The sequence below is a fragment of the Zootoca vivipara genome, chromosome 14 (assembly GCF_965207765.1).
Source record: "Zootoca vivipara chromosome 14, rZooViv2.hap1.1, whole genome shotgun sequence".
NCBI lineage: Eukaryota > Metazoa > Chordata > Lepidosauria > Squamata > Lacertidae > Zootoca > Zootoca vivipara.
Window position 1 is genome coordinate 2,301,668 of NC_142597.1, and position 26,719 is coordinate 2,328,386.

At 47.1% G+C, this 26,719-nt stretch overlaps 1 protein-coding gene across 10 annotated transcripts in view; it reads left to right on the forward strand.

Moving 5' to 3' along the window:
- The window catches only part of FGFR1 (fibroblast growth factor receptor 1), a 100,141-nt gene that overhangs the window by 67,011 nt on the left and 6,411 nt on the right, over positions 1-26,719 (forward strand). For 3 of the 10 annotated variants that reach the window (XM_088657717.1, XM_088657722.1, XM_088657718.1), the window contains 10 exons: positions 1,096-1,286; positions 3,144-3,294; positions 8,499-8,701; positions 10,825-10,970; positions 12,907-13,028; positions 14,727-14,837; positions 16,152-16,342; positions 16,856-16,978; positions 22,832-22,902; positions 24,699-24,836. In XM_088657717.1, the coding sequence (XP_088513843.1) occupies positions 1,096-1,286; positions 3,144-3,294; positions 8,499-8,701; positions 10,825-10,970; positions 12,907-13,028; positions 14,727-14,837; positions 16,152-16,342; positions 16,856-16,978; positions 22,832-22,902; positions 24,699-24,836 (1,447 nt within the window). Of the gene's footprint in view, positions 1-1,095; positions 1,287-3,143; positions 3,295-4,364; positions 4,510-8,498; positions 8,702-10,824; positions 10,971-12,906; positions 13,029-14,726; positions 14,838-16,151; positions 16,343-16,855; positions 16,979-22,831; positions 22,903-24,698; positions 24,837-26,719 lie in introns of all 10 variants that reach the window. The other 7 variants (XM_088657719.1, XM_088657723.1, XM_088657720.1 and 4 more) reach the window with 3 other exon arrangements.

Here is a 26,719-nt window from a genome sequence, read left to right on the forward strand (position 1 = left end):
ACCGTTGGGTTCCCAGTGATGCCCCCGCTTCCCAGCTGTCAATGATAGGGTCATAGCACTCAATACTGCTCAGAAGCAGGTTCCCATCGTACCCTGCTATGGCATAAAGCCATCCCTCAGGACTGTTGCTCCCACATAACAGCGGGAGGTAGTCATGCTGATTCCAGTTGTCCACGAGTCTGTGCGAATGTTATACGCCTCCAGAGAGGAGAGATGTGCTGTTCCATCAAACCCTCCAACCACATAGATATGATCATTCCGCAAGGCTACTCCAGCTCCTGAGTGTTTTGTGGCCATTGGAGTGACATTTGTCCAGTCTGCTCCATCTGAATCAGGAGAGGTGCTTGAGATGTTTGCCCAGGGCTTGGAGGCACTGATGGGCTGGATGCAGACTGGTAAACTGAGGCTGGTCTTTACACAGAGCTGACTGGCCTCAGCCTGAAGTTGGGCATTTTGTGCTTCCAGTCCCAGGGTGTGGAACACTCTTCCAGCAAGGATCCAGCAGGCCCCCTTGCTTTTCACTTCCAAGAGTCTCACCAAGACCTTTCTATTCCACCAACACCAAGCCTTGGCAGCTGTTCGGTTTTTACTTAAAGATTATCTGTTTTTTTTAACACCACTCCAATATTTTATATGGCTGTATAGAAATGCTTTAATGAAAAACTGAGGGTTGTTGGAGTTCATACATATTAGATTTGGGTGTTTGGAAGTAAGTAAGCACCACCTGAGGTGTGGTGGATGGTGACCAGGGAAGGGGCCTTCCCAGTATTGGCCCCCTGCTTGCGCCTCTCCAGAGAGGCTCACAGGGCGGCAATTTTGTAATGTTTCCAGTGCCAGGCAAATACCCTTTTGCTGTCCTGGGCTTCTTAAAGTTTGAGTTTCATTGTAAACTGCTATTTCAGTTGCTGGTCTTACGGACTGTTTTGTCTGTCATTTATCATTGATGTTGTTGTTGCTTTACTGTAAAAAAAAGACACCTGGAAACCGCCTGGTTGGAAGACAGTATATAAATGTTTTAAATAAACAGGCAAGTGGATCTTCATCTCTCTCCTTTTCCAGTTTGCCTGAAACCATTCTCTTCTGTGTCTTTTCCAGAGAGGTCACCTCACCGGCCTATCTTACAAGCTGGGCTCCCAGCTAACAAGACTGTCTCCCTGGGTAGCAACGTTGAATTTGTTTGCAAAGTCTACAGTGACCCTCAGCCCCACATCCAGTGGTTGAAGCACATTGAGGTCAATGGGAGCAAGATTGGGCCAAATAACTTGCCTTACGTGCAGGTCTTGAAGGTAAAAGAAAACCCCACTATCTCAAGTGATGGGTGACATTTTTGTTAACATGGGGCTTGTTTCCACTGCCTTGGGGGGGAGACATGTAAGGTGGCTACAAGACTGTTTTAAATTGATGCTGCAGGATAATCTATTTCCAATTGGTTGATCAGCCAGACTACGTCAAACCAGCTCAGTCTGGGCCCAAATTCCCCATTGTGAGATTTCTGCAGCAAAGCATGCAAAATAAAAATAGCTGTGGGAGGGTACTGAATTTGGCCATTCCCAGCCAAAGGAGTGCGGCTGGGATGCCATAGCATAGCACAGCACAGCACCAGCTGACCTCATTCAGACATAATGCCTAACCTAAGCATGCTTTAGCCCCAAGTGAAGAGGTCTAGCCTCCTTCCTGCATTTCCCTCTTCCCCACCCATGAGGCCAGGAAGAGTAACTTGAAAGCTTCTGCTTGTAGTTAACTCCAGGTTGTTGTTTCGTCTGAACCAGGATTTATGGTTTAACTCGCACTGTGGTTTTAAAACAATACAACTTCAAACTTGGGGTTATGAAGCTATAATAGAGTTAAAACACTATCCCTGCTTCAGATGGAACAAGAAGCTGGCATTAACTAAAAGTGGGAGCAAAAGTCCTTCCTGAAGTCTTCCTATCCCCCATAGGGAGGAGGATGTGAGTCTTATATGGCGCTGTTTACTAGGACATGCAGTCGCCCTAAGGCACACCAGTTCTTCTCCAAATATATACAGAGTAGATATGGTTCTGCTGGTGCTGTGGAGGATGTGTTCAGAATTTAATTCATATCCTTCAGCGAGGATTTTTTTAAAAATTGCATACCGCCCTATATCCCCAGGTCTCAGGGCCGTTCACAGGGTAAAATCAGAAGATAAAAACACAAAATACATAAACACCCCCCAACACATTTTTAAAGGGCATTGAATGTCAGTCAGCCAAAGGCCTGGTTAAAGAGGAGTCTTTTTGCCTGGCACCTGAAGGTGTACAATGAAGGCACCAAGCGAACCTCCCTGGGGAGAGCATCCCACAATATGTGCCTCACGTGCTGGCTCTGCTATTTCAGCTGTGCAAAAGCTCAAATCCCATGACTTGGGCTTCTGACAGCGAGCAGAATCCAACCTGCTCATGATACTAAAACCTGGTCATCAAGAGACATCTGTGGCTTTTAAACACTTTACAGTAGATTTCTTGAAGGAATGCTAAGCACCTTAAAGAAGAGAATTGAGTAGAAAAATGGGGGTTAGTACATTGCTGTTGGACCAATTTATCCCAGCAAACAGGTCCAAAATGTGGGTGTTAGACAGAGATTTTTATGCATGAATAAAATGTCATTTAAACTACTTTGAATCCCACCAAAATGATATTATAAAATAGTTTAAATTACTTTTAATTACAAGCTAGCGGTTAGTATGCCCAACAAAAGAGTATTGTGGCTTTCATGTTTGTTTACTTTTTATGATGTATCTAAAACATGTCTTATTCTATGACATAAATGGTATACTGGTTTTTTATATATGCTAAAAATTAATAAGTAAAAAGGCTTGCTTTGGAGGGTTTTTTGAACTGTAAAGCAGTTACCAAGTTCTCCAGGTTCTAGCATCTGAACTTGGCCCTGCCATACAGCCGTTAAGTACTGTTGCTCCTTTAGATGTGAGAGGGGTGCAGTCTGTGCCCCCAGGAGATATCCTTGCAGCGAGAGGGGGCGGGATGGGCAGAGAGTTTGAGTCCCCCCCCCCACCTCTGGCTTGTGGGCACAGGGAGATGCTCACTTGATTGCTGCTGTTGATCTTGGAGCGACGGTGCCCGTCCGTTGGCCATTGAGTGACTCCTGTGTTGTTGGTCTTGTTCTAGAGCTCGGGAATTAATAGCTCCGATGCGGAGGTGCTGACCCTGTATAATGTGACAGAGGCTGAGAGTGGGGAGTATGTTTGTAAGGTTTCCAATTATATTGGTGAGGCTAACCAGTCTGCGTGGCTGACCGTCACCAGACCCATGGCTGAAGGTAAAGGGGGAGAACGCCACTTTGGGGCTCTTGCTTGGATGGCCAGTCCTTTGTGGTGGGAAAACCAAACTCTTGTGGCTCTCCTGTTTCTTCTCTGTTTCTGGTGCCGTAAGCCATGGAAAAATCCTCAGAAGGGGCTGGTCAGTTTAGTTTCACGCCCTCCCTTCCCCGTTCCTTGTTTTAACAGATCATTCCCTTCTTTGACCTTTCTTAACCGTCTGTCTATATTAATTCAGCAAATATAAGAAAACATCCCCGAGATCCTTTTGCTGAAACATCAAGCTAAACCTTATTGCATTGGCTTCCCTCTATTTTTCTTGCTAAGGCTGCCAAATAAATACTTTAATCGTCTGATAGGTAACCGGTTAATTACATTGATTTTAGTATCGTAAACATCTAAATATAGGTGTCCTTTTGAGACAGCAAAATCGAAGCCACATAAAAATGTATGTCCATACCATTTAATTGTGCAGCCCTGCCAATTTTAAACTGGCTGTCACCAATTAATTGACCTACCAATGAAAATCTGGAAACCTGAGTTTTTTGTATATCTGATTTTGGGTTCTTGGCGTACCCTTGCAATTTCTTTTGTGTGACTCTGTTTACAGGAGCATGGCCTCTCTCTTCCCCTAGTGTTATGTCACTTCTTGACCCAGACCTTGCTCCCTTTTCTTTTCTTTTCTTTTCTTTTCTTTTCTTGTCTTCCACCATTATTCCTGTTCCCATCCCATGAAACTAAGCTGGTTCTTCCCCCCACCTAAGGTTAGTTTTTCCATGTGGCCCATCACCAGCATGCCAGATGGGCAGGGAAATTCAGTTTGGTGAAGGGTTGTTGTTTTAACATTGCCTCTTTAGGTCAGCCTGGATCGGAGGTTGTCCTAAGGCTCTCTGTTGCAATATGTCTGCAGTGGTGTCTGTGTTCCTTAGGAGGTCTTGGGGGGGGGCATGTTATCCCTTCCCTCTTCCTCCTCCTGCACCTTGGTTCCTAAAGGGGTCTTACATTTGCTTGCCCTATTTTCCTTTTCTCTCTCTCTCTCTCCCCCTTTGCTTCCATTTTTTCCCCTTTCTAGACGGCTGGTGTTAACACAACAGACAAAGAAATGGAAGTCCTTCACTTAAGGAATGTCTCCTTTGAGGATGCTGGGCAGTATACATGTTTGGCGGGTAATTCTATTGGGATCTCCCACCACTCTGCATGGTTGACGGTTCTGGAAGGTATATATTGGTTCTGTTCCTTTTTCTGCCTCCTTGCTGTCCTCTTCTATGCATGGAGATGAGCATGCTGTGGTCCGCAAGAGCCGCCCCAAGATGGCAGAGTCGTCCCACAAATTAGTTCCTTCCTAGAAGAAGGGTTGCTTTGCAACAAATCTGATTGGAGCTTGGCAGTTGAGACATTCCCAGTGTGACAGTCAGTGAGCCATCTGCCCTGTTTTGGTCCCATTTTCCTTCTCTGCAGAATTGGGACGGTCCATCTCCACATCTGGTGGCTCTTGCTGACCAAGGCATGGTGAATTTCCAGTTTGGGCTTAACCAGAGGTAAGGTCCAGGTGTTCCGACAGAGCTGGTTCCATTCTCTTAGGCAAGATCAGTCTCTCCATGCACTTTGCTGCCTTCTCAGCAAGAAGTGCTAAAACAGAACCCACCTGTGCCCAGTGAACCTATGTGGATGCATTGGGGGAGATCATGAACCACCCACATACTGCAGTTAGGGGTAGCAGAGCTAGGTGTTTTGGGATTCCAGGTTTCCAGTGTCGGATACAGAGCTCCACACATACAGCCTCCTTTTTGGACCTTACACCCAACCCAGATTTTCAAGTTTAAAGTGGGTTCAAAAGGCAGCTATTGGACTGCAGTCAGTATAACTGGGTACTTGTGGATCCACCAGAGTAGGCTTATTTGATGGTGCTGAAAATTAGGGGTGCAGCTCCTCCTCTCACACACTTTTTCAGGGAGCTTCTACTTGCTCATTCCTGGGACATGAGTGTGGTCTGGCAATTGATTTGTCTTATGTTTTGGAAATGTTCAAAACTTTGCTGTTGACACAGGAGTCTCACTATGATGGTGTTCCAGTTGTAGAACCGAAGGCTTGTGCAACTAGCTACCTTAGCGTAGCTTCCCCTTATATCCATACATCTGTGCAAAGAAAATCGATGTAGTTCACCCAGCCAGACCCCCCCCCCCACTGATAGGTGGCTATTTTTCCTCCTGGTGACAGGAGGTCTGTAGAGGGGGCCTTCAAGTAAGCTTGCCTTTACGTATCTACAACCTATTGTTGTAGGGGGATAAAAAGGGGGATAAAATAAACCATGCACAAGCCTTGGGTGAAGATTGCCCTTTTCTTAACTGAATTCATCTCTATGTGAGGTGGCTGTGATAAAATGGGCACACTCTGGATTCCAGTCCCCCAAGAACTGAGACTAGGAAATGGGCTCCCCAATATCTGCTTGCTTTCCCATAAGATCCCAAATGTGGCTTTGTTTTCTTGGTGGCCTTGCCTTGAAAGGGAATGGAATCTGGCTTTTGCTTAAGTTGAAGTCTCTGCTATTCTTCTTGCATTCTCTCTTGGATTCTACTTTGCATAAACTGCTGTTTTGTGGGCTCTTGTTCCACCCTGCCTGGTTGATGCAGGGCTCATTTTTCAGTCATCAACAGCTGGCTGGCAAGAACTGGTAATGTTCAACTTCAGAAAGTTTTTGAGGTCATGTGCTATTTGTACACCTACAGGGGGGGAAACTTTCTGTGTTATCAGTCTTTTGTTTTCCTTGCCAAGCCTGTTTCCACTCAGAGCCCTGTGATCTGAACAGGGCAAGATGGCAGCCATTTCCTTCCAAAAACATGCTCTATCCATCTTCTCTCTGTTGCTTATTGTTTTTTCTAAGAGTGGGAGGACTAAAGTGAGGGAGGGAACATCCTTTTTTCATCTCTTTCTCTTCAAATTGCAGCTCCAATGCCCTCTCCAAAACAAGTTCAGAAAAATGTTTCTGGCCTTGACACAGGCTTTGCACTTTCTCACTAAGAGTTCTCTCTGTGCAAACAAGCCTTAAGCTGATGCTGATACAACTAGGAAGACCCCAGGGGGAAGCGCTTTGTACTTGACAGGCCTGCTGAGAACGTTTCTGGGCAAAACCTGCAAGAAATGGTTCAACAGAGCAGACAACAGAATCTGACACAGTTGACTCATCTCCTGCAAGCATTACTCACGTAGTTCTGAAAGGTTTGGCAGGCAGCTGTGCTGTGGTCTTCGACACTCCTTGGCTTTTACAAAGAAATAGGTTGGGAAATCACAAACAAAGTTCAGCAACACACACAAGCACTAATTTTGCACATGTTCTGCTTTGACTCCTACTTTCCACTCTTATTTGGAGCACACCTGTAGCCCCAGAATTCTCTGGCCTCCGTTAACATACATGCCAGCCTTTGCCGCCCAGGTATCCTCCAGAAACTTTGGGCTTCTGCTCCCACCAGTTGTGTTGCTTGAGGCAGATGGAAGCTATCCTCCAAAACATCTGGAGGGGACCCAGTTGGAAAAGGCTAGAAGAAGTAGATACACCCATGAGAGCCCCTTCTTTGCTGCTTCCAGTTTCCCCAGCCTTTCTCTTGAGCTAACTAGTAAGGAGGAGTATAAAGACCATTTTTATTCTCCCAATTATATTCACCCAATTGGATGAGGTTGGGGAATCTTTTTCAGCCCAAGGGCCACATTCTTTATGGGCAACCTTCTGGGGGCCACGTTATAGTGTGGGGGCAGTGTTGGAGACAAAAATAAGCAGAGCAGTGAATTTAGCATTTACATTTGTAAATGTACAAGGCCCCTTCTCTCGGCCTTGCTGATGGTCCAACAGAAGGCAGAGCAAGATGTTTGGCACTAGCTTGGCTTCTGGAATTGCCAGAAAGAGGCGTACAAGGCACCATCCAACTGTCTTAGGGACTCCACTCTGAATTTGTGTAGGGTTTACTCCTGAGCCTTTTCTTCTCCTGAAGATATTCTGCAAGGCACTGGAGTTCCTTCTTCCCAGGTTGATGAGCCCATCTGCCCCTCACTTCCCTTTATAGCATGGGCAGAAACCGCCTTCTCATCAGTTCAATCTGCCATATAGGGGAAGACCCTTACTCCCCGAGGGTTTGAGTCCCATCGAGCATCCTCACTTGGTTTGGCCAGTCAGTTGCAGCTGTTCCTGGATTGTGGCCGCTGTCGCACGCTGACAGCTTCTAGGAGCCGCAGGTGAGAGCTGAGTGAGAGCAGGGTGGGAACCAATGGTAAGCCAAACTACCCCAGAAGGAGCCTGGTGTGTCTCTCACTGGAGGTACTACCCCTCCCCTAACACCCCAGACACCCACTGAAATGAAGGAACCTAAGTAATTTCCATTCACTTCAGTGGGTCTACTCTTATTAGGACTAGCTATTCAGCTCTGCAGCTGGAAAAAATAACCCCAAGCAGCTTACAGTGCTCAGTAATAAGGCCATCCCTTCTCCCAGACTTGCAGTCTAAAAGACACAAAACAAAGGAAAAGTGGATTGACGAAGACGAGGCAAAAAGCAAGCTCAGGCACTGATTATTAGATGCAGGCTTCTTTTGCTGTTCTTTCTGGGAGGGCGTGACAAGGCAAACTCCCTGCAGCTGCTTCCTCTCTGGCTTACAGATGGTGCCTGCTTGGTCTCAGGTACCCTTCAAAAGGATAACCTTTAATAATAATAAAAGGAGATTTTGTTCATAGATCACCTTCATCATGTTTAGTTCTACACAATGAAGTCAATGCTTGTCTGCAGGAAGTGCTAGGAATCTACTAGGGATGCTGAATTCCATGTGGTCCATGCTGGATTCTGTCCTTTAAGAGACTGGGATCCTAGGGAAGCAAACTCATGAAGGCGCTTTGGTTTGGGATCCCCTTTTGTCTAGAGTTTGCCTATTTTTAGAAGCCAGAGTGGGGGCTGCAGAAGCGGCTGCTTGCAAAAAGGGGCTAGGATGCCCTTCTCTGCCTGCTTCAACTTGTACATCCATTTCTCTTCTGCATTATTTGGTGAGCACATCTGGCTGCCACAGGAAGTGAGGGCAGACAACACCTGGCACCTTTAGAAGTTAAGTAAAGCTGCTTTTTCTCTCCACTTTTCTCTATCTCCTTGACCTCCGTAGTTATATGGTGGTGTTTTTAGTTGCTGCTGAATGAGTGCCTAGTGTGCTGATTCTTTCTTTGCACCGATCCAGCTATTGAAGACAAGCCAGCTATGATGGCCTCCTCTCTGTACCTGGAGATCATCATTTACTGCACAGGGGGCTTCCTCATCTCCTGCATGATTGTGACCGTCATCATATACAAGATGAAGAGCACCACAAAGAAGTCAGACTTCAACAGCCAGCTGGCTGTGCACAAGCTGGCCAAGAGCATCCCCTTGCGCAGACAGGTAACAGAAAGTAGATAGGGGGTTTGATTGTCTCCTACCTCCCTTCCCGCAAGAGCCTGGCCTCCATGCTAAGCAAAGCTCGCTAGGTCTAATTCAGGGGTTGACAACCTGTGGCCCTCCAGGTGTGGCTTGATTCCAGCTCACATCAGCAACAAGCAAACATGGCCATTGGTCTGGTAGCCCAGCAACATCTGGCGAGCACCAGGTTGGCTAAACCTGATGTGGATGAACTCCCTAGGGCAGTGTTGGGGAACACGACTACAACTCCCACCATCCCAGACCCATTGGCCATGCTGCTTGAGAGTCTAAAGAGAATTGGAAGCCACATTGGAAGGGGGCTGTTGCCCTCAGGGGAAACAGAGAAGCAGGTGATGCCTGTGACACAACTGCTTGCCTAGTGGGTTCAGCATAGATCAGAGCTGGGCATGCTGTGGCTTAAGGCGCTCCAGATGAGGTCAAAAGAGGCCTGCAGAACTTGTGACCCGCCAAGAGGAATGCTTTGTTGCTACATTGGTAGGATGTGTTGTTTGGTGGGTTACAAATGTGCAAGCCGGCAGCAGAGAATTCCACTATCTGTTCTGGCTCCCAGAAGGCTCAACTGCAGTTCCTGGGGGCCAGAAAGACAAGAACAATGTGCAAATGACATACCCTGGCCTCTTTCCAAGTCCTTCTCCCGGCCACAATGTGGGAGCAAGGTAGCTAGCTCATCAGCAGAACCAAGGAGTGGGGGAGGAGGAGGCAATGGCTGCTGGAAAGAGAGATATGGCAAAACCCATTCTCCCTTGAGGCACCCAGAACTACCTGTGTGCTGGCCCCTTTCTGCAGCAGAACCTGCTGTGGTCTGAATTTCGCAAGTTGATGCATGAGATGTGGTATTTAGCCTGCCCTGCATCTAAACAGCGTTAGAGCACCTGGTCTTCTGGTGACTTCCTCATTCTTCGTTGGCCAGAAGGCCCAGCCGTGCTGGTTGTGAGAAAGAGAGGTCACAAGGGAGGCAAGTGCAGGAGAAAGAAGCAAGATCTGCTTCTTTGAGGCAGGAGCAGAGAAAAGAAGGCATAGTCAAGTCATCATTGTTACTATAGTAATTTACATCACACTTTAAATAAACCACATGCAGCGTTTGCAATCCTGACCTCATCATGTAACAAAAGTAAAAACAAACCTAGGTTCTGTGCCATGGAAAACGGAATCCTGTAGCCAGTATAATGTATTGCAAATTAAATAGATTTGCATATACCCCTCCCCCAGCCATTGAAACCATAATGCCTAGCAGCTTGTTTTGAAAAGTTAGCTGAAAAATTTCTGGATGCTGAATACAAAATTCAGCATTTCCACAGTGCAGATTACAAAATACAGGGGAGCCCTGATGACTGGGCTCTCTGAATTTTGACATGGCCATAGGAGGATGACAGGGACTGGGTAGGGCTGGGAGGGAATATTCCCACGCTATTCTGCCTTGGTTGGACTCCACCTGGAGTCCTGTGTCCAGTTCTGGACACCACAGTTTCTGGAGGATATTGACAAGCTGGAAGGTGTGCAGAGGAGGACAGCCAAGAGGCTCAAGGGTCTGGAAACCAAGCCTGATGAGGAACAGTTGAGGCAGCTGAGTATGTTTAGCTGGGAAAAGAAGACACTGAGAGGTGACAGGATAGCCATCTTCAAATCTCTAAAGGGCTGTCACATGGAGCAAGCTTGTTTTCTCCTGCTCCATAGGCTAGGACCCAAACCAACAAGTTACACGAAAGGAGATTCCAACTAAACACCAGGAAGAACTCTCTGACAGTAAGAGCAGTTTGACAGTGGAACAGATTCCCTCAGGATGTTGTGGACTCTCCTTCCTTGGAGGTTTCTAAGCAGAGGTTGGATGGCCTTCAGTCATATAGATTGAGAGTCCAGCATCGCAGATGGTTGGGACTAGATGACCCTTAGGGTCCCTTCCAACTCCATATTCTATGATTCTATGGTACTTTGGCAAGCCCTGAGTGAGCAAAGTTTGTTTACAGCAGCAAGGACCCAGTTCCCAGGAAAGATCAATATAGTCTCCTTGGAGGTGAGCCGCTCTTCTCCCTACTGGAGCTGAGCTCCTGGGGTCTTTTTGCCAAAGGTAACTTCCACTCTTCCCACTGCAGGTATCAGCTGATTCAAGTTCTTCCATGCACTCTGGTGTGATGCTTGTGCGCCCCTCACGGCTTTCCTCCAGTGGGATCCCAATGCTGGCAGGTGTCTCTGAATATGAGCTGCCAGAAGACCCCCGTTGGGAGCTTCCCAGAGACAGGTAAGAAACTCTACTCTTTCTCAGCCAAGCAGGGATGCCTGACACCTTTTCTACTCTGTGCCCTCCGATACTGGTGGGGAAGAAGTTACTGTGTTTGTTGGCTTGGGGTCCATTCTATTTTTTCATTGTATCAGTTGGAAAAGGCCAGTGCTCACGGCTTGGTGGTTTGGTCCTCTGGGGAGAGGTGAACAGGAAACTATTTCCCCTGCACAAAGGAGATTTCTGCAAATTTCCAGAAATTTCAGAAGCAGAGCTCTAGTAATGTTGTATTTCAAAACAAGGCAGAAAATTGCAGATACTATGAAAGTGGTAGCATCTTTCACCATCTTTGGAGACAGAATATTATTCCGCAGAAAGTGTAGCAGATTCCCATTTATCTATTGACAACAAAGTCCTTTGGAGCCAGGATCAGGGAGGGTTTCTCCCTCCTACGCTACTCACCCACAATTGCTGTGTACAAACGTTCCAAGCAGGGGTGGGAAACCTCCCTGGCCCTCAAGTCCCTCCAGGCCATGCTACTTCAGCCACAACCTGCCTCCCCAGACCCTCACCAGCCCTACTTCATACCCCCATTGGTACTTTTTCCTGGCTCAAATGTGCCTTTGAACTCTTGGTTCTTGGATGGAGGATAGAGAGCGTTGTGTGAATGTGTGTTGAAACTAGCCTGCTCTACAAAGGTAACAGGCACATTTCTTGCTTTGCCCACTTTTCCTCTGACCCTGAGAAAGTTGCCCAGATGGGAAGGTGGTCCTCAGTCTGAAAAAGGTTTCCCATCCCTGATTTAAAGGGACAGGAGGCCAAATAATGTATCTCTAAAGTCTCGTCTGGTTTGGCCCTTCTTTTGATGCAACTTGCAAGATCATGAGCTGCTGCTGTAATTCAGTCTCACCAGGGATATGATTAGCCTCCTGTTTTGGCTGCTGCCTGCCTAGGACTGTAAAAACAAACAGGCTGACTTTAGCATGTAAACAACAACAACTCTACACACAGAAAAAACAGTAGATCAGAGAAAACACTAGGCTGAAACCTTCCCTCTGGCATGATTGTTTTGGGTGTGCATGGTAGGTTGTTAATGTAATCCAGGGATGGGGAACATGTGACCTGACAGACATTGGACTCCCAAGTCCATCAACTCCAGCCAGCATGGCCAGCGGTCAGGGATGATGAGGCCACAAGTCCCCCATCCCATCTCACAACCACGGGTTTTCCAGAAAACGGGAAAACTGCAATACAGTATCTTGCCACTCTTCAACATTTTCGTTATCAGAACACAAAAATACCACTTACAGCTGTGTCTGAAGGGTAAAATTCCATCCCAACCACAAATGATTACAGTGGTACCTCTACTTACGAATTCAATGCGTTCCGAACGCACATTCGTAAGTCGAAAAAAATTGTAAGTCGAATCCCATAGGAATGCATTGGGAGAAAAAAATCGTAAGTTGAAGCAACCCTATCTAAAAATTCGTAAGTAGAAAAAATCCTATCTAAACCGCATCCAAGATGGCGGACAGAGAAGTAGAAACATTTGTAAGTAGTTATTCGTAAGTAGAGGTACCACTGTACAGTGGTACCTCGAGTTACAAACGCCTCAGGTTACCAACGCTTCAGGTTACAAACTCCGCTAACCTAGAAGAGTTGCCTTGAGTTGAGAACTTTGCCCCAGGATGAGAACGGAAATCATTTGCCGGCAGCACAGCGGCAGCAAGAGGCCCCATTAGCGAAATCACGCCTCTAGTTCAGAACAGTTTCAGGTTAAGAACGGACCTCCGAAACGAATTAAGTTCGTAACTAGAGGTACCACTGTAGGTCCAGTTTGTCAAAGCCAGAACCATCTGCAAGAAGAAGGAAATTTCTGTTGGGTGTTCAGCTGCGCATTTGAGCTGAAGAGTGGCGAGCTCCCTTCCATAACCGCCTTTCTCTTCCTCTGCTCTAGGCTGATTCTGGGCAAACCTTTGGGGGAAGGCTGCTTTGGGCAGGTGGTGCTTGCTGAGGCCATTGGGCTAGATAAAGACAAGCCAAACCGAGTGACTAAAGTGGCAGTGAAGATGCTAAAATGTAAGTAATGGCCTTCCTGTAGCTGCTCCGTGTTTCCTTCCAAAAGACCTGCATGTGTCCTTTGTTCCAAGGGCCTCTTAAAGAACAGCAGCTGACTTTCTGCCATTGAGGCGCTTAAGTCTGCATTTTTAACTTTTGGAAATATTTTCATCTGTGGGCTAGTTCACATTTGTATGTTCATCCGTTGATGATTGCAAAATTGGGTGATTTGCATGTCCCAAAATGGGTTTCATAGCTTGTACCAAAAAGGGCAATGAATGTTCCCACCCCTTCCTTAAGAGCAGGGGTGGGGAGAACTTAGACCCAGGGGCCAAATGGAGTCCTTCAGTGCACACCTCTCAGCTGCCCCTCTTTGCCGCCGTCTCCTTACTTGCTTTTGTTGACCTGGAATGTGTCCAGACAAACCACAAGGAGCAAACTCTGACTTGAGCTCATGACTTGTCTGGAGCAAGGCAGACTATAAGCCTAGGTTCAGACCACATGCTAAGCCAAACCATATCTTAGCTCACAGCAGGGTCTGAGGAGGAGCAAAGTAGTTTTGATTTCCTCCCTGAGTACCTGCATGCTTCTGCCAAGCCATGGTTTTGCTTTGTGTTACATGTGAAGAAAATGCATTCACATAGGCAATCCTGTGTCCAAATAGGTATCCAAATAAGACTGATGATTAAGTTCTACGCCTATATTAATTAAACCAAGATGGATAGAATATTTTTGCCGTTAAGGCCAGCTTATGATGTTTATTTGTTCCCTTCGGAATAAGTAAATAAAAAGTTTTTTTAATGAGAGAGAGAAAAGAAAGACAATGCATAAAATCGTTTGTGTATATAGCAACATCACCAACTGAGACATCATGGCTCTACTTGCCACCACTCCAGGTTTTTTAAAAATATATTTCTTTATATGTGCCTGCTGGCCAAGAGGTTTATGTATCAATCCAAATTATGATATCATAGAAGAGAAATGTGTTCTGAAGCTTCCAGAAGCCATGTTTCCATTCCTCTTAACTCTCTGGTTGGCAGCTACATTTTAGAATTACTTATTTGGTGTCACATTTATATCCTGCTCTGGTGTGGGGCTCCCATCCAAGGGGGCAGCTGCCCAAGTCCACAGGAGTGCTGGAGTCTGAGATGCTCCCCACTTGGCCTGTGGATCCAGCACTTGCTTTTCCTTCAGGGCCAAGGCATGGAGAGGGGCAGTAGAATCATACAGTTGGGAGGGACTTCAGACCCCCTATCAGCATAGAAAACCCACTCCTGCAGCATCCCTGATCTGCCTCCATCCAACATCTACTTAAAAACTGCTGAGATCTTCCAAGGCAGCCTCCTCCAAGTAGCTCATACCACCAGAACATTCTTCCTGAGGTTTTGTATAAATCCTGTTTTCCTGTCATGTGAACCCGTTGGTTCATGTCCTGCCCATTAGAGTGACTGAAAACAATTTTTCTCCCCATCTTCTTATCCCCTTCAAATATCTGAGGGTGGATATAAAATCACCTTCACCATCTCTAAGCTAAACATACCCAAACCTTCCGCTTTGCTTTCCTGGGCATGTTCCAGTTTACATGGCCACTTTTCTCCCCTTTGTCTCTATCGAAGGGCCAGGTTCTACTTTTTTGTGGTGGATGATTTTTGCCCAGGAGCCTTAGCTGCTGATTCCTTTTTGAGCCAATCTTAATCTCGATGTCTTTTTCTTCCTCAGCCGACGCCACGGAAAAAGATCTGTCTGACTTGATCTCTGAGATGGAGATGATGAAGATGATTGGCAAGCACAAGAACATCATCAATCTCCTGGGAGCTTGTACTCAAGATGGTGAGGGCTGAGCACTTCTTTTGAGGGAAGAAGTTGTGGTTCTGTGGCAGAGCAGAGGACGGCAGAATGTCCCCAGTTCAAAATAGCTGAAAGTGTTTCTGTTTAGGCAAGCCTATCCATAAGTTAAAAGTGTTTTATCTTTTTTTAGCTTCCGTTGATTTTTATAATCTCTTGAATGTTTCTAAAAACCTGTTCTTAACTGTTTTTATTGAGAATTTTCCAAAAAATATACTTTTTTTTGTAAGAGGTTTTCTTAGAAAAAGGTACGTACGTTTTGTTAAGATGAATAAAACCCTTGACATCTCCACTGAAAGGAGAGGTGGTGGGGAAACGCTTTTCTGCCTGTGACCCTTGGGAGATGCTGCCAGTCAGAGTAGATACTGCTGAGCTTAAATGGGCCAGTGGTTAGACCTGGTGTAAGAAAACTTTCTATATTCCTTCCTGCTTGAGAATAGGTGTGAGGTCATTCCAAATGCAATTATTTGTTTGCTGGGCATTGAACTCTGTTAAGTGCTTGTCCTTTAATTTCTTATCGTTATTTATTCAATTTATATACTGCCCTTTATCAAAAGATCCCAGCACAGTTTACAACAGTAAGAACAAATTTTATGGATCATCAGTAATAAAAAATAATAAAAAGCATATTAATGAAATAATACTCTCAACCCCCCCCCCCCCCGCAGCTTTAACAGGCCATAGATTATTTAATGGTTAAAGGCCTGGGTAAGGAGGACTGTTTTTGCCTGGTGCCTAAAGACATGTAATGATAGTGCCAAGCAAGCTTCTCTGGGGAAGAGCATTCCACAGTTGGGGAGCCACGACAGATAAGGCTCGCTCTCTTGCTGCCTCCTTCCGAACTTCTCTGGAAGGAGGTACATGAGAAGGGCATCAGATGGCAAGCTCAGGGTCTGGGCCGGTTTGTATGGGGAGAGGCAGTCCTTGAGGTCTTGAGCCGTGTAAGGATATAAAGGTCAACACCAGCACCTTGAATTGGGCCCAGAAACTAATTGGCAGCCAGTGCAGTTGGGTCAGGATCAGTGTAAATTGCTCAAACCGTCTTGTTCTGGTGAGCAATCTGGCCATTGCATTTTGCACCAGCTGAAGTTCCCAAACTGTCTTCAGAGGTAGTCCCATGGATAATAAATCTCTGCAGTAATCCAGCACAGGTTACCAGAGCATGTCTTGCAACTCAAATGTACAAATCCTCTATCTGCCACTGGTCACCACAGAAAAAGAGCCATGTGGACTGGGAGATGGCATGCGGACAGGCTCTGCTGTGCTCTCTGAACCCAAGGCCTGTCTCCTCTTCGCCAGGGCCGCTCTATGTGATAGTGGAGTATGCATCCAAAGGGAACCTGAGGGAATACCTGCAGGCTCGGCGCCCCCCAGGCATGGAATATTGCTACAACCCCACCCACATCCCAGAGGAGCAGCTCTCTTTCAAAGACCTGGTGTCCTGCGCGTACCAAGTGGCCAGAGGCATGGAATACCTGGCGTCCAAGAAGGTGAGCAATCGCAGCAGGAATTGTGGGGTGTGCGGTTCATACAGGAGGACGGGGGCTGAGGAGGCCGCTGTGCAGGCAACCAGAGGGATATAAGGGCCAGCGAATTATTTAAATTGTCTGCTGCAGAAAAAGGCAGAAGGGCTGACAAAGGCTGACATTTGGATATTGCCTCTTTGGATGCAGAAGCCCTTTGCTTATTGTTTGATTGGATCTGTAACTTTGTTGTTGTTATAATTTGGGGGGGGGGGTGCTTCAGAATTCCACGGAAGTTCAGACAAAAATGTGTAATGGGGTATAGAGACAAAGAAGTCAGCTTTTAAAAAGTGAGATTCTTTATATATGCAGGCTGCAAGTTAGCTTGGTCAAAAATAATTTTGCCCTCTTTTGCTGTTATGTCCCCTGTTTTGTTTTAAGCTAAAAAGGCCCCTTGCATTATCTGAGGGGAGTGTCAAGGCCTCCCAGGGCTGCTGCTTCTTTCTTGCAGGTCCCTAACAATATGTGTCTCCTTGCTAGTGCATTCACCGCGATCTGGCTGCCAGGAATGTGTTGGTGACAGAAGACAGCGTGATGAAGATTGCTGATTTTGGCCTGGCTCGAGACATTCATCACATAGACTACTACAAAAAGACAACCAACGTGAGTAGCCTATTCAGGGGTTTTGGCCCCCACGCCTCACGGCCAGCCTGTATTCTGGACAAGGTTGCCCTCCCCTAGGAAGAACAGGGTCACCGCCTGTGAGGCTGTTAGATCCCACCCTGTCATGGAAGGCTGTGGTGCCTCGGGGGCTACAAGTGCCTTCTTTCAGCTACAGCTGCTTTGCCAGCAATGGCACCTTTTCAACAGAGGTGACTTGGCTGCTAGTCACTTACAGATTGGATGGTCACGATGCGCTCCTCGTGGGGCTGTCTGTGACGATGCCTCGAGAACATCCATTGGTCCCATGGTGTAGCACCCAGACTACTAGCTGGGGTTCTGTTGAGATTCCATAAAACCTCTGTTCATTTCTGGGCCCAATTTGGGGTGCTCTCCCCACAGAGGTGCACCTGACACCTTCATTGTACAACTTTCAGCAACTGCTGACGACACACCTATGACTCTAGAGATGCTTATTTTTAGGATCCACCTTATTTCTGTGAGAGTAAGTTATTTTAAACAGTTTTTAATGTTGTGTTTTAATTGTTGAAGTCTACTTGTGGTGAAGGGACCAAAATAAAATACTGGTTATTTTCATCATTATATTCTGCACATAAAAGGTGTGGATGTCATGTATGTGGTACTGTCCAGAAACCTTTCTGAAGCTGAGGAGGTTTACGTTTGGGCCTGGCCTCTATCTGGTGGGCAGATTGTGTACCACTTCAGGCATTCCTTTCTCCACACAATTAACTTTGGCTAGAGAATGAGGTGAGGACATCTCATAGAATCATAGAGTTGGAAGAGACCACAAGGGCCATCCAGTCCAACCCCCTGCCAAGCAGGAAACACCATCAAAGCATTCTTGACATATGCCTGTCAAGCCTCTGCTTAAAGACCTCCAAAGAAGGAGACTCCACCACGTTGCCTCATGGCCAAGAAGCCGGGGGGGGGGAGTCTCAGAGACTTTGTGGGCACCAGAAGAAGATATCAACAATGCATTTGCACCTATGGGCACCATGAAGGCAACCCCAGCTTGAGATCACACATTGAAATTCAAGAGCAAATTTCAAAATGCAACATGGAAAAGAGATACTTTGTGGGGGGAAGCAGAGGCTTTAATTCAATCTTGAGGGTTTTCTCCTGCATACTTGGCTGGCCTTAAACCATATTAAGATGGATTGAAAGATGTATTCATGGAATCTGATGTAAAGGGCTGCCCCATAGTTGTTGTTGTTGTTCTTGTTTAGTCGTTTAGTCATGTCCAACTCTTTGTGACCCCATGGACCATAGCACGCCAGGCACTCCTGTCTTCCACTGGCTTCCGCAGTTTGGTCAAACTCATGTTTGTAGCTTCGAGAACACTGTCCAACCATCTCGTCCTCTGTCGTCCCCTTCTCCTAGTGCCCTCAATCTTTCCCAACATCAGGGTCTTTTCCAGGGAGTCTTCTCTTCTCATGAGGTGGCCAAAGTATTGGAGCCTCAGCTTCAGGATCTGTCCTTCCAGTGAGCACTCGGCTGATTTCCTTAAGAATGGATAGGTTTGATCTTCTTGCAGTCCATGGGACTCTCAAGAGTCTCCTCCAGCACCATAATTCAAAAGCATCAATTCTTCGGCAATCAGCCTTCTTTATGGTCCAGCTCTCACTTCCATACATCACTACTGGGAAAACCATAGCTTTAACTATACGAACCTTTGTCGGCAAGGTGATGTCTCTGCTTTTTAAGATGCTGTCTAGGTTTGTCATTGCTTTTCTCCCAAGAAGCAGGCGTCTTTTAATTCCATGACTGCTGTCACCATCTGCAGTGATCATGAAGCCCAAGAATGTAAAATCTCTCACTGCCTCCATTTCTTCCCCTTCTATTTGCCAGGAGGTGATGGGACCAGTGGCCATGATCTTGGTTTTTTTTATGTTGAGCATCAGACCATATTTTGCGCTCTCCTCTTTCACCCTCAACAAAAGGTTCTTTAATTCCTCCTCACTTTCTGCCATCAAGGTTGTGTCATCTGCATATCTGAGGTTGTTGATATTTCTTCCGGCAATCTTAATTCCGGCTTGGGATTCATCTAGTCCAGCCTTTCGCATGATGAATTCTGCATATAAGTTAAATAAGCAGGGAGACAATATACAGCCTTGTCGTACGCCTTTCCCAATTTTGAACCAATCAGTTGTTCCATATCCAGTTCTAACTGTAGCTTCTTGTCCCACATAGAGATTTCTCAGGAGACAGATGAGGTGATCAGGCACTCCCATTTCTTTAAGAACTTGCCATAGTTTGCTGTGGTCAACACAGTCAAAGGTTTTTGCATAGTCAATGAAGCAGAAGTAGACGTTTTTCTGGAACTCTCTAGCTTTCTCCATAATCCAGCGCATGTTTGCTATTTGGTCTCTGGTTCCTCTGCCCTTTCGAAATCCAGCTTGCACTTCTGGGAGTTCTCGGTCCACATACTGCCTAAGCCTGCCTTGTAGAATTTTAAGCATAACCTTGCTAGCGTGTGAAATGAGCGCAATTGTGCGGTAGTTGGAGCATTCTTTCGCACTGCCCTTCTTTGGGATTGGGATGTAGACTGATCTTCTCCAATCCTCTGGCCATTGCTGAGTTTTCCAAACTTGCTGGCATATTGGGTGTAGCAAGTTTGGCATTATATGTTTAAACTGATTAATGATTATGGAAGGATTTTAAAACATTATTCTGGTTTATAAAACCCAATTTAAAAAACCAACAACAACCTCGAGTCTCCAATTAGGAGAGCACTATTGCTGCTTGTGTATAGTCACTTTTCAACATTGCATAGTTGATTTTGAGATTGTGGGGTGCTTGCCATATTTGTTATAATGGCCTATATATAAGGAAAACAAGATTTAAACAGCAGTTTTTGCTAGAAGTAGAAATGTCAAAACTACACTGGACGCTTCCAGCTCACACCCTTATTTAAAGCTGTGCATATGTTTGATTTTGTTTTTCAGAAGTGATTATATATATATATATATATATATATATATATATATATATATATAGTTTTGCTACGGTGCAATATCATGAGAAATAAACTCTTCTGCATCTAACAATGCACATACTTCAAGGGAAAACTGAAAGGTCTTTCCAGATCTCCAGACACTTTTGTGCTGGGAGAAGTTTCCTTCCTAACCTAAAAACTGACAGTCAATCAGCTCCCCCAAATATAATCAGTGGACTCTAATACAGTGGAACCTCTACTTACCAATTTAATCCGTTCCAAATGCACATTCGTAAGTAGAAACATTCGTAAGTCAAAACGATGTTTCCCATAGGAATGCATTGGGAATGGATTAAATCGTTCCGGGGCCTTTAAAAAAAAGGCACTTTAAAGGCCGGCTGGAGGCAGCGATGGGCCCAATCCTGCCCTATGGCCGGATCCACAGGTGGGAGGCCGGCGGGAGGCCGGTGGTTGTGGCGGCGATGGGCCCGATGGCCGGATCAGCAGCTGGAGGGGCTGCGGGAGGTACCTCTCCCAGCCGCCACCTCTCCCAGCGGGGTGATGGGAGTTGCAGTCCTGGCGACGTTGGAGGCTGAGCCAGAGCACCCGCGGGCGGCCGTGTGGGACTTGGGCTCGCACGGACACATTGCGGGCGGTGAGGGGCGGGGGGAGCTTCCTCCGCATGGTGGCTCCGGCTGCGCTCTGAGTGAAGAAGCCGAGGGCAGGAGAGGCGGCCTCGCAGGGGCGGCGACGGCGAGGCCCCGATCCCGCGAGGCCGGTCTACCGGCCTCACAGCAGTGGTGCCGGTGGCGAGGGCCCGATCCAGCGGCGGTGGCAAGCACAGGGCAGCGAGGCCATTCGGATGTCGAAAATTTCATAAGCATGCAGTCTGTGAGCACCTAGAAAGAAACTCTGTGATCACTAAAAGTCAGCATGGGTTCCTGAAAAATAAGTCATGTCAGACTAATCTGATCTCATTTTTTGACAGAATTACAAGCCTGGTAGATGAAGGGAACGCTGTGGATGTAGCCTATCTTGATTTCAGCAAGGCCTTTGACAAGGTGCCCCATGATATTCTTGTAAAGAAGCTGGTAAAATGCGGGCTAGACAATGCTACCATTCAGTGGATTTGTAACTGGCTGACTGACCGAACCCAAAGGGTGCTCATCAATGGCTCCTCCTCATCCTGGAGAGAAGTGACTAGTGGGGTGCCACAGGGTTCTGTCTTGGGCCCAGTCTTGTTCAACATCTTTATCAATGACTTGGATGATGGGCTTGAGGGCATCCTGAGCAAGTTTGCAGATGACACCAAATTGGGAGGGGTGGCTAACACCCCAGAGGACAGGATCACACTTCAGAATGACCTTAACAGATTAGACAACTGGGCCAAAGCAAACAAGATGAATTTTAACAAGGAGAAATGTAAAGTACTACACTTGGGCAAAAAAAATGAAAGGCACAAATACAGGATGGGAGACACCTGGCTTGAGAGCAGTACATGCGAAAAGGACCTAGGAGTCTTGGTAGACCACAAACTTGACATGAGTCAACAGTGTGATGCAGCAGCTAAAAAAGCCAATGCAATTCTGGGCTGCATCAATAGGAGTATAGCATCTAGATCAAGGGAAGTAATAGTACCACTGTATTCTGCTCTGGTCAGACCTCACCTGGAGTACTGTGTCCAGTTCTGGGCACCACAGTTCAAGAAGGATACTGATAAGCTGGAACGTGTCCAGAAGAGGGCAACCAAAATGGTCAAAGGCCTGGAAACGATGCCTTATGAGGAACGGCTTAGGGAGCTGGGTATGTTTAGCCTGGAGAAGAGAAGGTTAAGGGGTGATATGATAACCATGTTCAAATATATAAAAGGATGTCATATAGAGGAGGGAGAAAGGTTGTTTTCTGCTGCTCCAGAGAAGCGGACACGGAGCAACGGATTCAAACTACAAGAAGGAAGATTCCACCTAAACATTAGGAAGAACTTCCTGACAGTAAGAGCTGTTCGGCAGTGGAATTTGCTGCCAAGGAGTGTGGTGGAGTCTCCTTCTTTGGAGGTCTTTAAGCAGAGGCTTGACAGCCATCTGTCAGGAATGCTTTGATGGTGTTTCCTGCTTGGCAGGGGGTTGGACTGGATGGCCCTTGTGGTCTCTTCCAACTCTATGATTCTATGATTCTATGATTTTAAACTATTTTTTTGTCTCCGTAAGTAGAAAAATTTGTAAGTAGAGTCATTCGTAAGTAGGGGTTCCACTGTAATAGGATAGTGGGACAGTCCTGCAGCACAGGGCAAACCCTGCTAAATTCTTCTACTTCCTTCTTCTTTGGCGATCCCTTGTAACCGAGGAAGGTGGTCTTCCATGAACACGGTCTTAACAGTGAGTCTGTAAGTGACTGTGGAGGCCAATTCTGGATCCACACGTCCTTCCACAATGGGGATATTGGTTTCCGGGCGGGAGTTGATCACGGTGTGGATTTGCCAAGCGTGTCTTCCTCTTAGCACATTTCTCCCATTTGTCCTGAGTTCGAGCTTCTTCAAAGCCCATGACACCTTTGGTAAAGGCTGTTCTCCAACTGGAGCACTCGCAGGCCAGTGTTTCCCAGTTGTCAGTGTTTATACTACATTTTTTTAGATTTGCCTTGAGATAATCTTTGAACCTCTTTTGTTGACCACCAGCATTGCGCTTTCCATTTTTAAGTTCAGAATGGAGTAGTTGCTTTGGAAGACGATCATCAGGCATCCACACAACGTGACCAGTCCAACTAAATTCATAGCAACACAACACCTCCATATTGTGTGGCCCTTCCTTTATTATTACTTGCATTATTCACGCACACAGACCCTGGCCTTTCTCTCCTTCCCACAACTTTCGGCTGATACGGCTCTCTTTCCTATTTCCTAGGGCCGCTTGCCAGTCAAGTGGATGGCCCCCGAGGCTTTATTTGACAGGATCTACACGCATCAGAGTGACGTGTGAGTATCTCTTGGCTACTTTGGATACGGACTTAACCTGAGACAGTCCATGGATCCATCCAGATTATCCTGTCTGGCATAGCTCAGGCAAAGAACCATGCGATCTTTTCTCAGACTGGAGATGCCAGGAATTGAAAGAAGGACCTCCTGCCTGGAAGGCAAGGGTTCTGCCCCAACCCTGAAGCCTCTGCTCCTGCTAGCCATCTGCTCAGACCTCAAGGGGTGGAAGGATTGGGGAAAGAGCACTGTGCTGCTTTGCCTTCAACCTGTTAAATGTCACTTTTGGTTTCACAGTATTTACAGTTGAGCTCCAAGCATGGGCGTACCCAGGATCAAAACTGGGGGGGGGGGCACACCAGCCACACACCCCATCCCCAGCCACCCAATTGGCTAGCTGGCGATGACGTGGCTGGGATCCCCCAGGAGGCGTGGTCAATGTCCACACACCCCAGAGGGGAGGGGGCCATTTCCAGCCATTGCCGAGGCAGAAGTCACTTACACGGAGCCACCTGCGCTTGTGCTTCTGCCTCGCCCGCTCCTTTACCGGCAGCGGTGACTAAAACAAGGCAGCAGCAGCGAAGCTGCCTCTGTCGAGAGAAACCTAGACCTGGACCTGGACCTGGGCTAACTTCAGCCCACACTCCTTCAAGTCACAGCGAGCACAGCATAGAAAGTGCTGCCCCACAATGCTCCGCGGCACCTCATTTGCAAATGAAGTGCCGCAGAGCATTGTGGGGCAGCACTTTCTGTGCTGTGCTCGCTGTGACTTGAAGGAGTGTGGGCTGAAGTTAGCCCAGGTCCAGGTCCAGGTTTCCCTTGACAGAAGCAGCTTCGCTGCCACCGTTTTGCTTCGGCCGAGCAGGCTGAGGCGGAGCACAGCTGGCAGCGTCCCTGCCTGTCGTGCTGTGCTCTCCCTTCTTTGCTTCTGGGGGGGGCAGGTGGCCCCCCCTGCCCCGTGCTGGGTACACCCATGGCTCCAAGACACCGACTGCTCTGGCAACCCACTCCTGAATGGCTCCTTGTGCTCATGGCTCCTCCAAGGAGTGTGTCTTTGCTTATGGTCCAATTCACACACAACCTTGGTATGCAAACAACACACCTTAAGCCTCCTGGCATCTCCAACTGAGCCCAGTGTGCTGGATACTATTCCCAAAGGTGAAATAGATCAGATGTGGGTCATCTTTGCTTAAGGAAATGCTAATTAGTTTTTCCTTCTCAGCCAAGCAAGCGTAACCAAACTGCTCTGCTACTCCTGTGACTCCTGATGTGCACATGATGCTCAATTTAGAATGAAGGAAGTTTCTTTATTCTGAGTCAGCGCTATACTAGCTACACTGTCTGGCCATGGCTCTCCAATCATTATCCAAACCTTGTAACTTAAAGAATAAAAACCATAAAAGAAATAGCACTGTGAGGAGAGATGAGGTCATAGGCGAGAGTTTGGGGGGTGGGGGTTGGAAAAACACATTTTTAAAATACCTGTACGTATCTTTAAAGAAAAGAAAAAAAGCTACAAAAATCCGAACGCAAGCTGGAGACCATTTGCAGAAGAAGGAAACTCTCACGTCCTGGTGTCTCCCCAAGCCTCCCTCCCCCATGCCCTTGAGAGAGAGGTCAGAGCTGGATGAGCTGAGCCAGGCTGCATGTGCCACCCCCCTGCACAAGAGGTGTCACATCAGAAGGGGGTGCCCTGCTTCCCTGCCACACAGATGTTGTGAAGAACCCCATGGGGACTGGGCGGGTGAGTTGGGTGGGAGGCCGCATTTCAACACACTGTGTCTCTGCTCTTTGGCCAGGTGGTCCTTCGGGGTTCTGCTGTGGGAGATCTTCACGCTGGGTGGATCGCCATACCCAGGAGTGCCAGTGGAAGAGCTCTTCAAGCTGCTGAAAGAGGGTCACCGAATGGACAAGCCCAGCAACTGCACCAATGAGCTGTGAGTGTCGCCTCCTGGTTCTTTTCCAGGGGGCTGAGTGGCAGGCATTGTACTGGAATCACACAAGGAGCACAGGTGGGCTTCTTCCAGCCCTTGGCCCAGTCTTATTCAACATCTTTATCAATGACTTGGTTGATGGGCTTGAGGGCATCCTGAGCAAGTTTGCAGATGACACCAAATTGGGAGGGGTGGCTAATACCCCAGAGGACAGGATCACACTTCAAAATGACCTTAACAGATCAGAGAACTGGGCCAAAGCAAACAAGATGAATTTTTAACAGGGAGAAACGTAAAGTAGTACACTTGGGCAAAAAATGAAAGGCACAAATACAGGATGGGTGACACCTGGCTTGAGAGCAGTACATGTGAAAAGGATCTAGGAGTCTTGGTAGACTACAAACTTGACATGAGTCAGCAGTGTGATGCAGCAGCTAAAAAAGCCAATGCAATTCTGGGCTGCATCAATAGGAGTATAGCATCTAGATCAAGGGAAGTAATAGTACCACTGTATTCCGCTCTGTAATACTACAATGTTCAAATATTAAAGGATGCCATATAGAGGAGGGGGAAGGGTTGTTTTCTGCTGCTCCAGAGAAGCAGACACGGAGCAATGGATTCAAGCTACAAGAAAGAAGATTCCACCTAAACATTAGGAAGAACATCCTGACAGTAAGAGCTGTTCGACAGTGGGATTTGCTGCCAAGGAGTGTGGTGGAGTCTCCTTCTTTGGAGGTCTTTAAGCAGAGGCTTGACAGCCATCTGTCAGGAATGCTTTGATGGTGTTTCCTGCTTGGCCGGGGGTTGGACTGGATGGCCCTTATGATTTCTTCCAACTCTATGAGTTTATGATTGTCTTCAGTTCTTGTTAAAAGTGTTGAAAGCACAGCATGAGGCCAATATCGTGTACATTGGGTTTTGTGGGGTGTTTATTTTATTTTATTTGCCATTTCTACAGCTCTTGGGATGCGGGTGTTGCTGTGGATTAAACCACAGAGCCTGGGCTTGCTGATCAGAAGGTCGGTGGTTTGAATCCCCGCAACGGGATGAGCTCCCGTTGCTCAGTCCCAGCTCCTGCCAACCTAGCAGTTCGAAAGCATGTCAAAGTGCAAGTAGATAAATAGGTACCGCTCCAGCGGGAAGGTAAACGGCGTTTCCGTGCGCTGCTCTGGTTCGCCAGAAGCGGCTTTGTCATGCTGGCCACATGACCTGGAAGCTGTATGCCGGCTCCCTTGGCCAATAATGCGAGATGAGCGCTGCAACCCCAGAGTCGGTCACGACTGGACCTAGCGGTCAGGGGTCCCTTTACCTTGCAGCTCTTAGCCCTTTCCTGGCTCAAAGGCTATTCCTGCTTTGGGCGGAGAGACTCTCAAGTGATCGCAGCTCTGATAGTGGTGCTGTCCGGACAGGACTTTGGGGCAGAATGAGTGGGAGGTGCTCCAAACATACCAGGGCTGACTTGCTATATTTTGAAGCCAATGAAGTAATACCCATTACCCCCTAAAGAGGAATGCCATGTAGGACCATTAAATCCAGAGTCTAAAAATACCTTACCTGCAAAATGGTTCAGAAAGCTTCAACAAGAATTCTGCTTTGTCAAGGATCAGCCCCTTATGGTCTCTGTGGAAGCATAGGAGCATGGGAAGTTGCCTTATACTGAGTCATAGAATCACAGAGTTGGAAGAACCCTAAGGGTCATCTAGTCCAACCACCTGCATTGCAGGAATCGTCCTGCCCAATGTGGGGCTTGACCCTGAGATTAAGAGTCTCGTGCTCTACTGACTGAGCTATACCAGACCATCTAGCTCAGTATTGTCTACACTGACTGGCAGCAGCTCTCCAGGATTTCAGACGGGAGGGGGCAGGTTGCCGAGCCCACCCTGGAG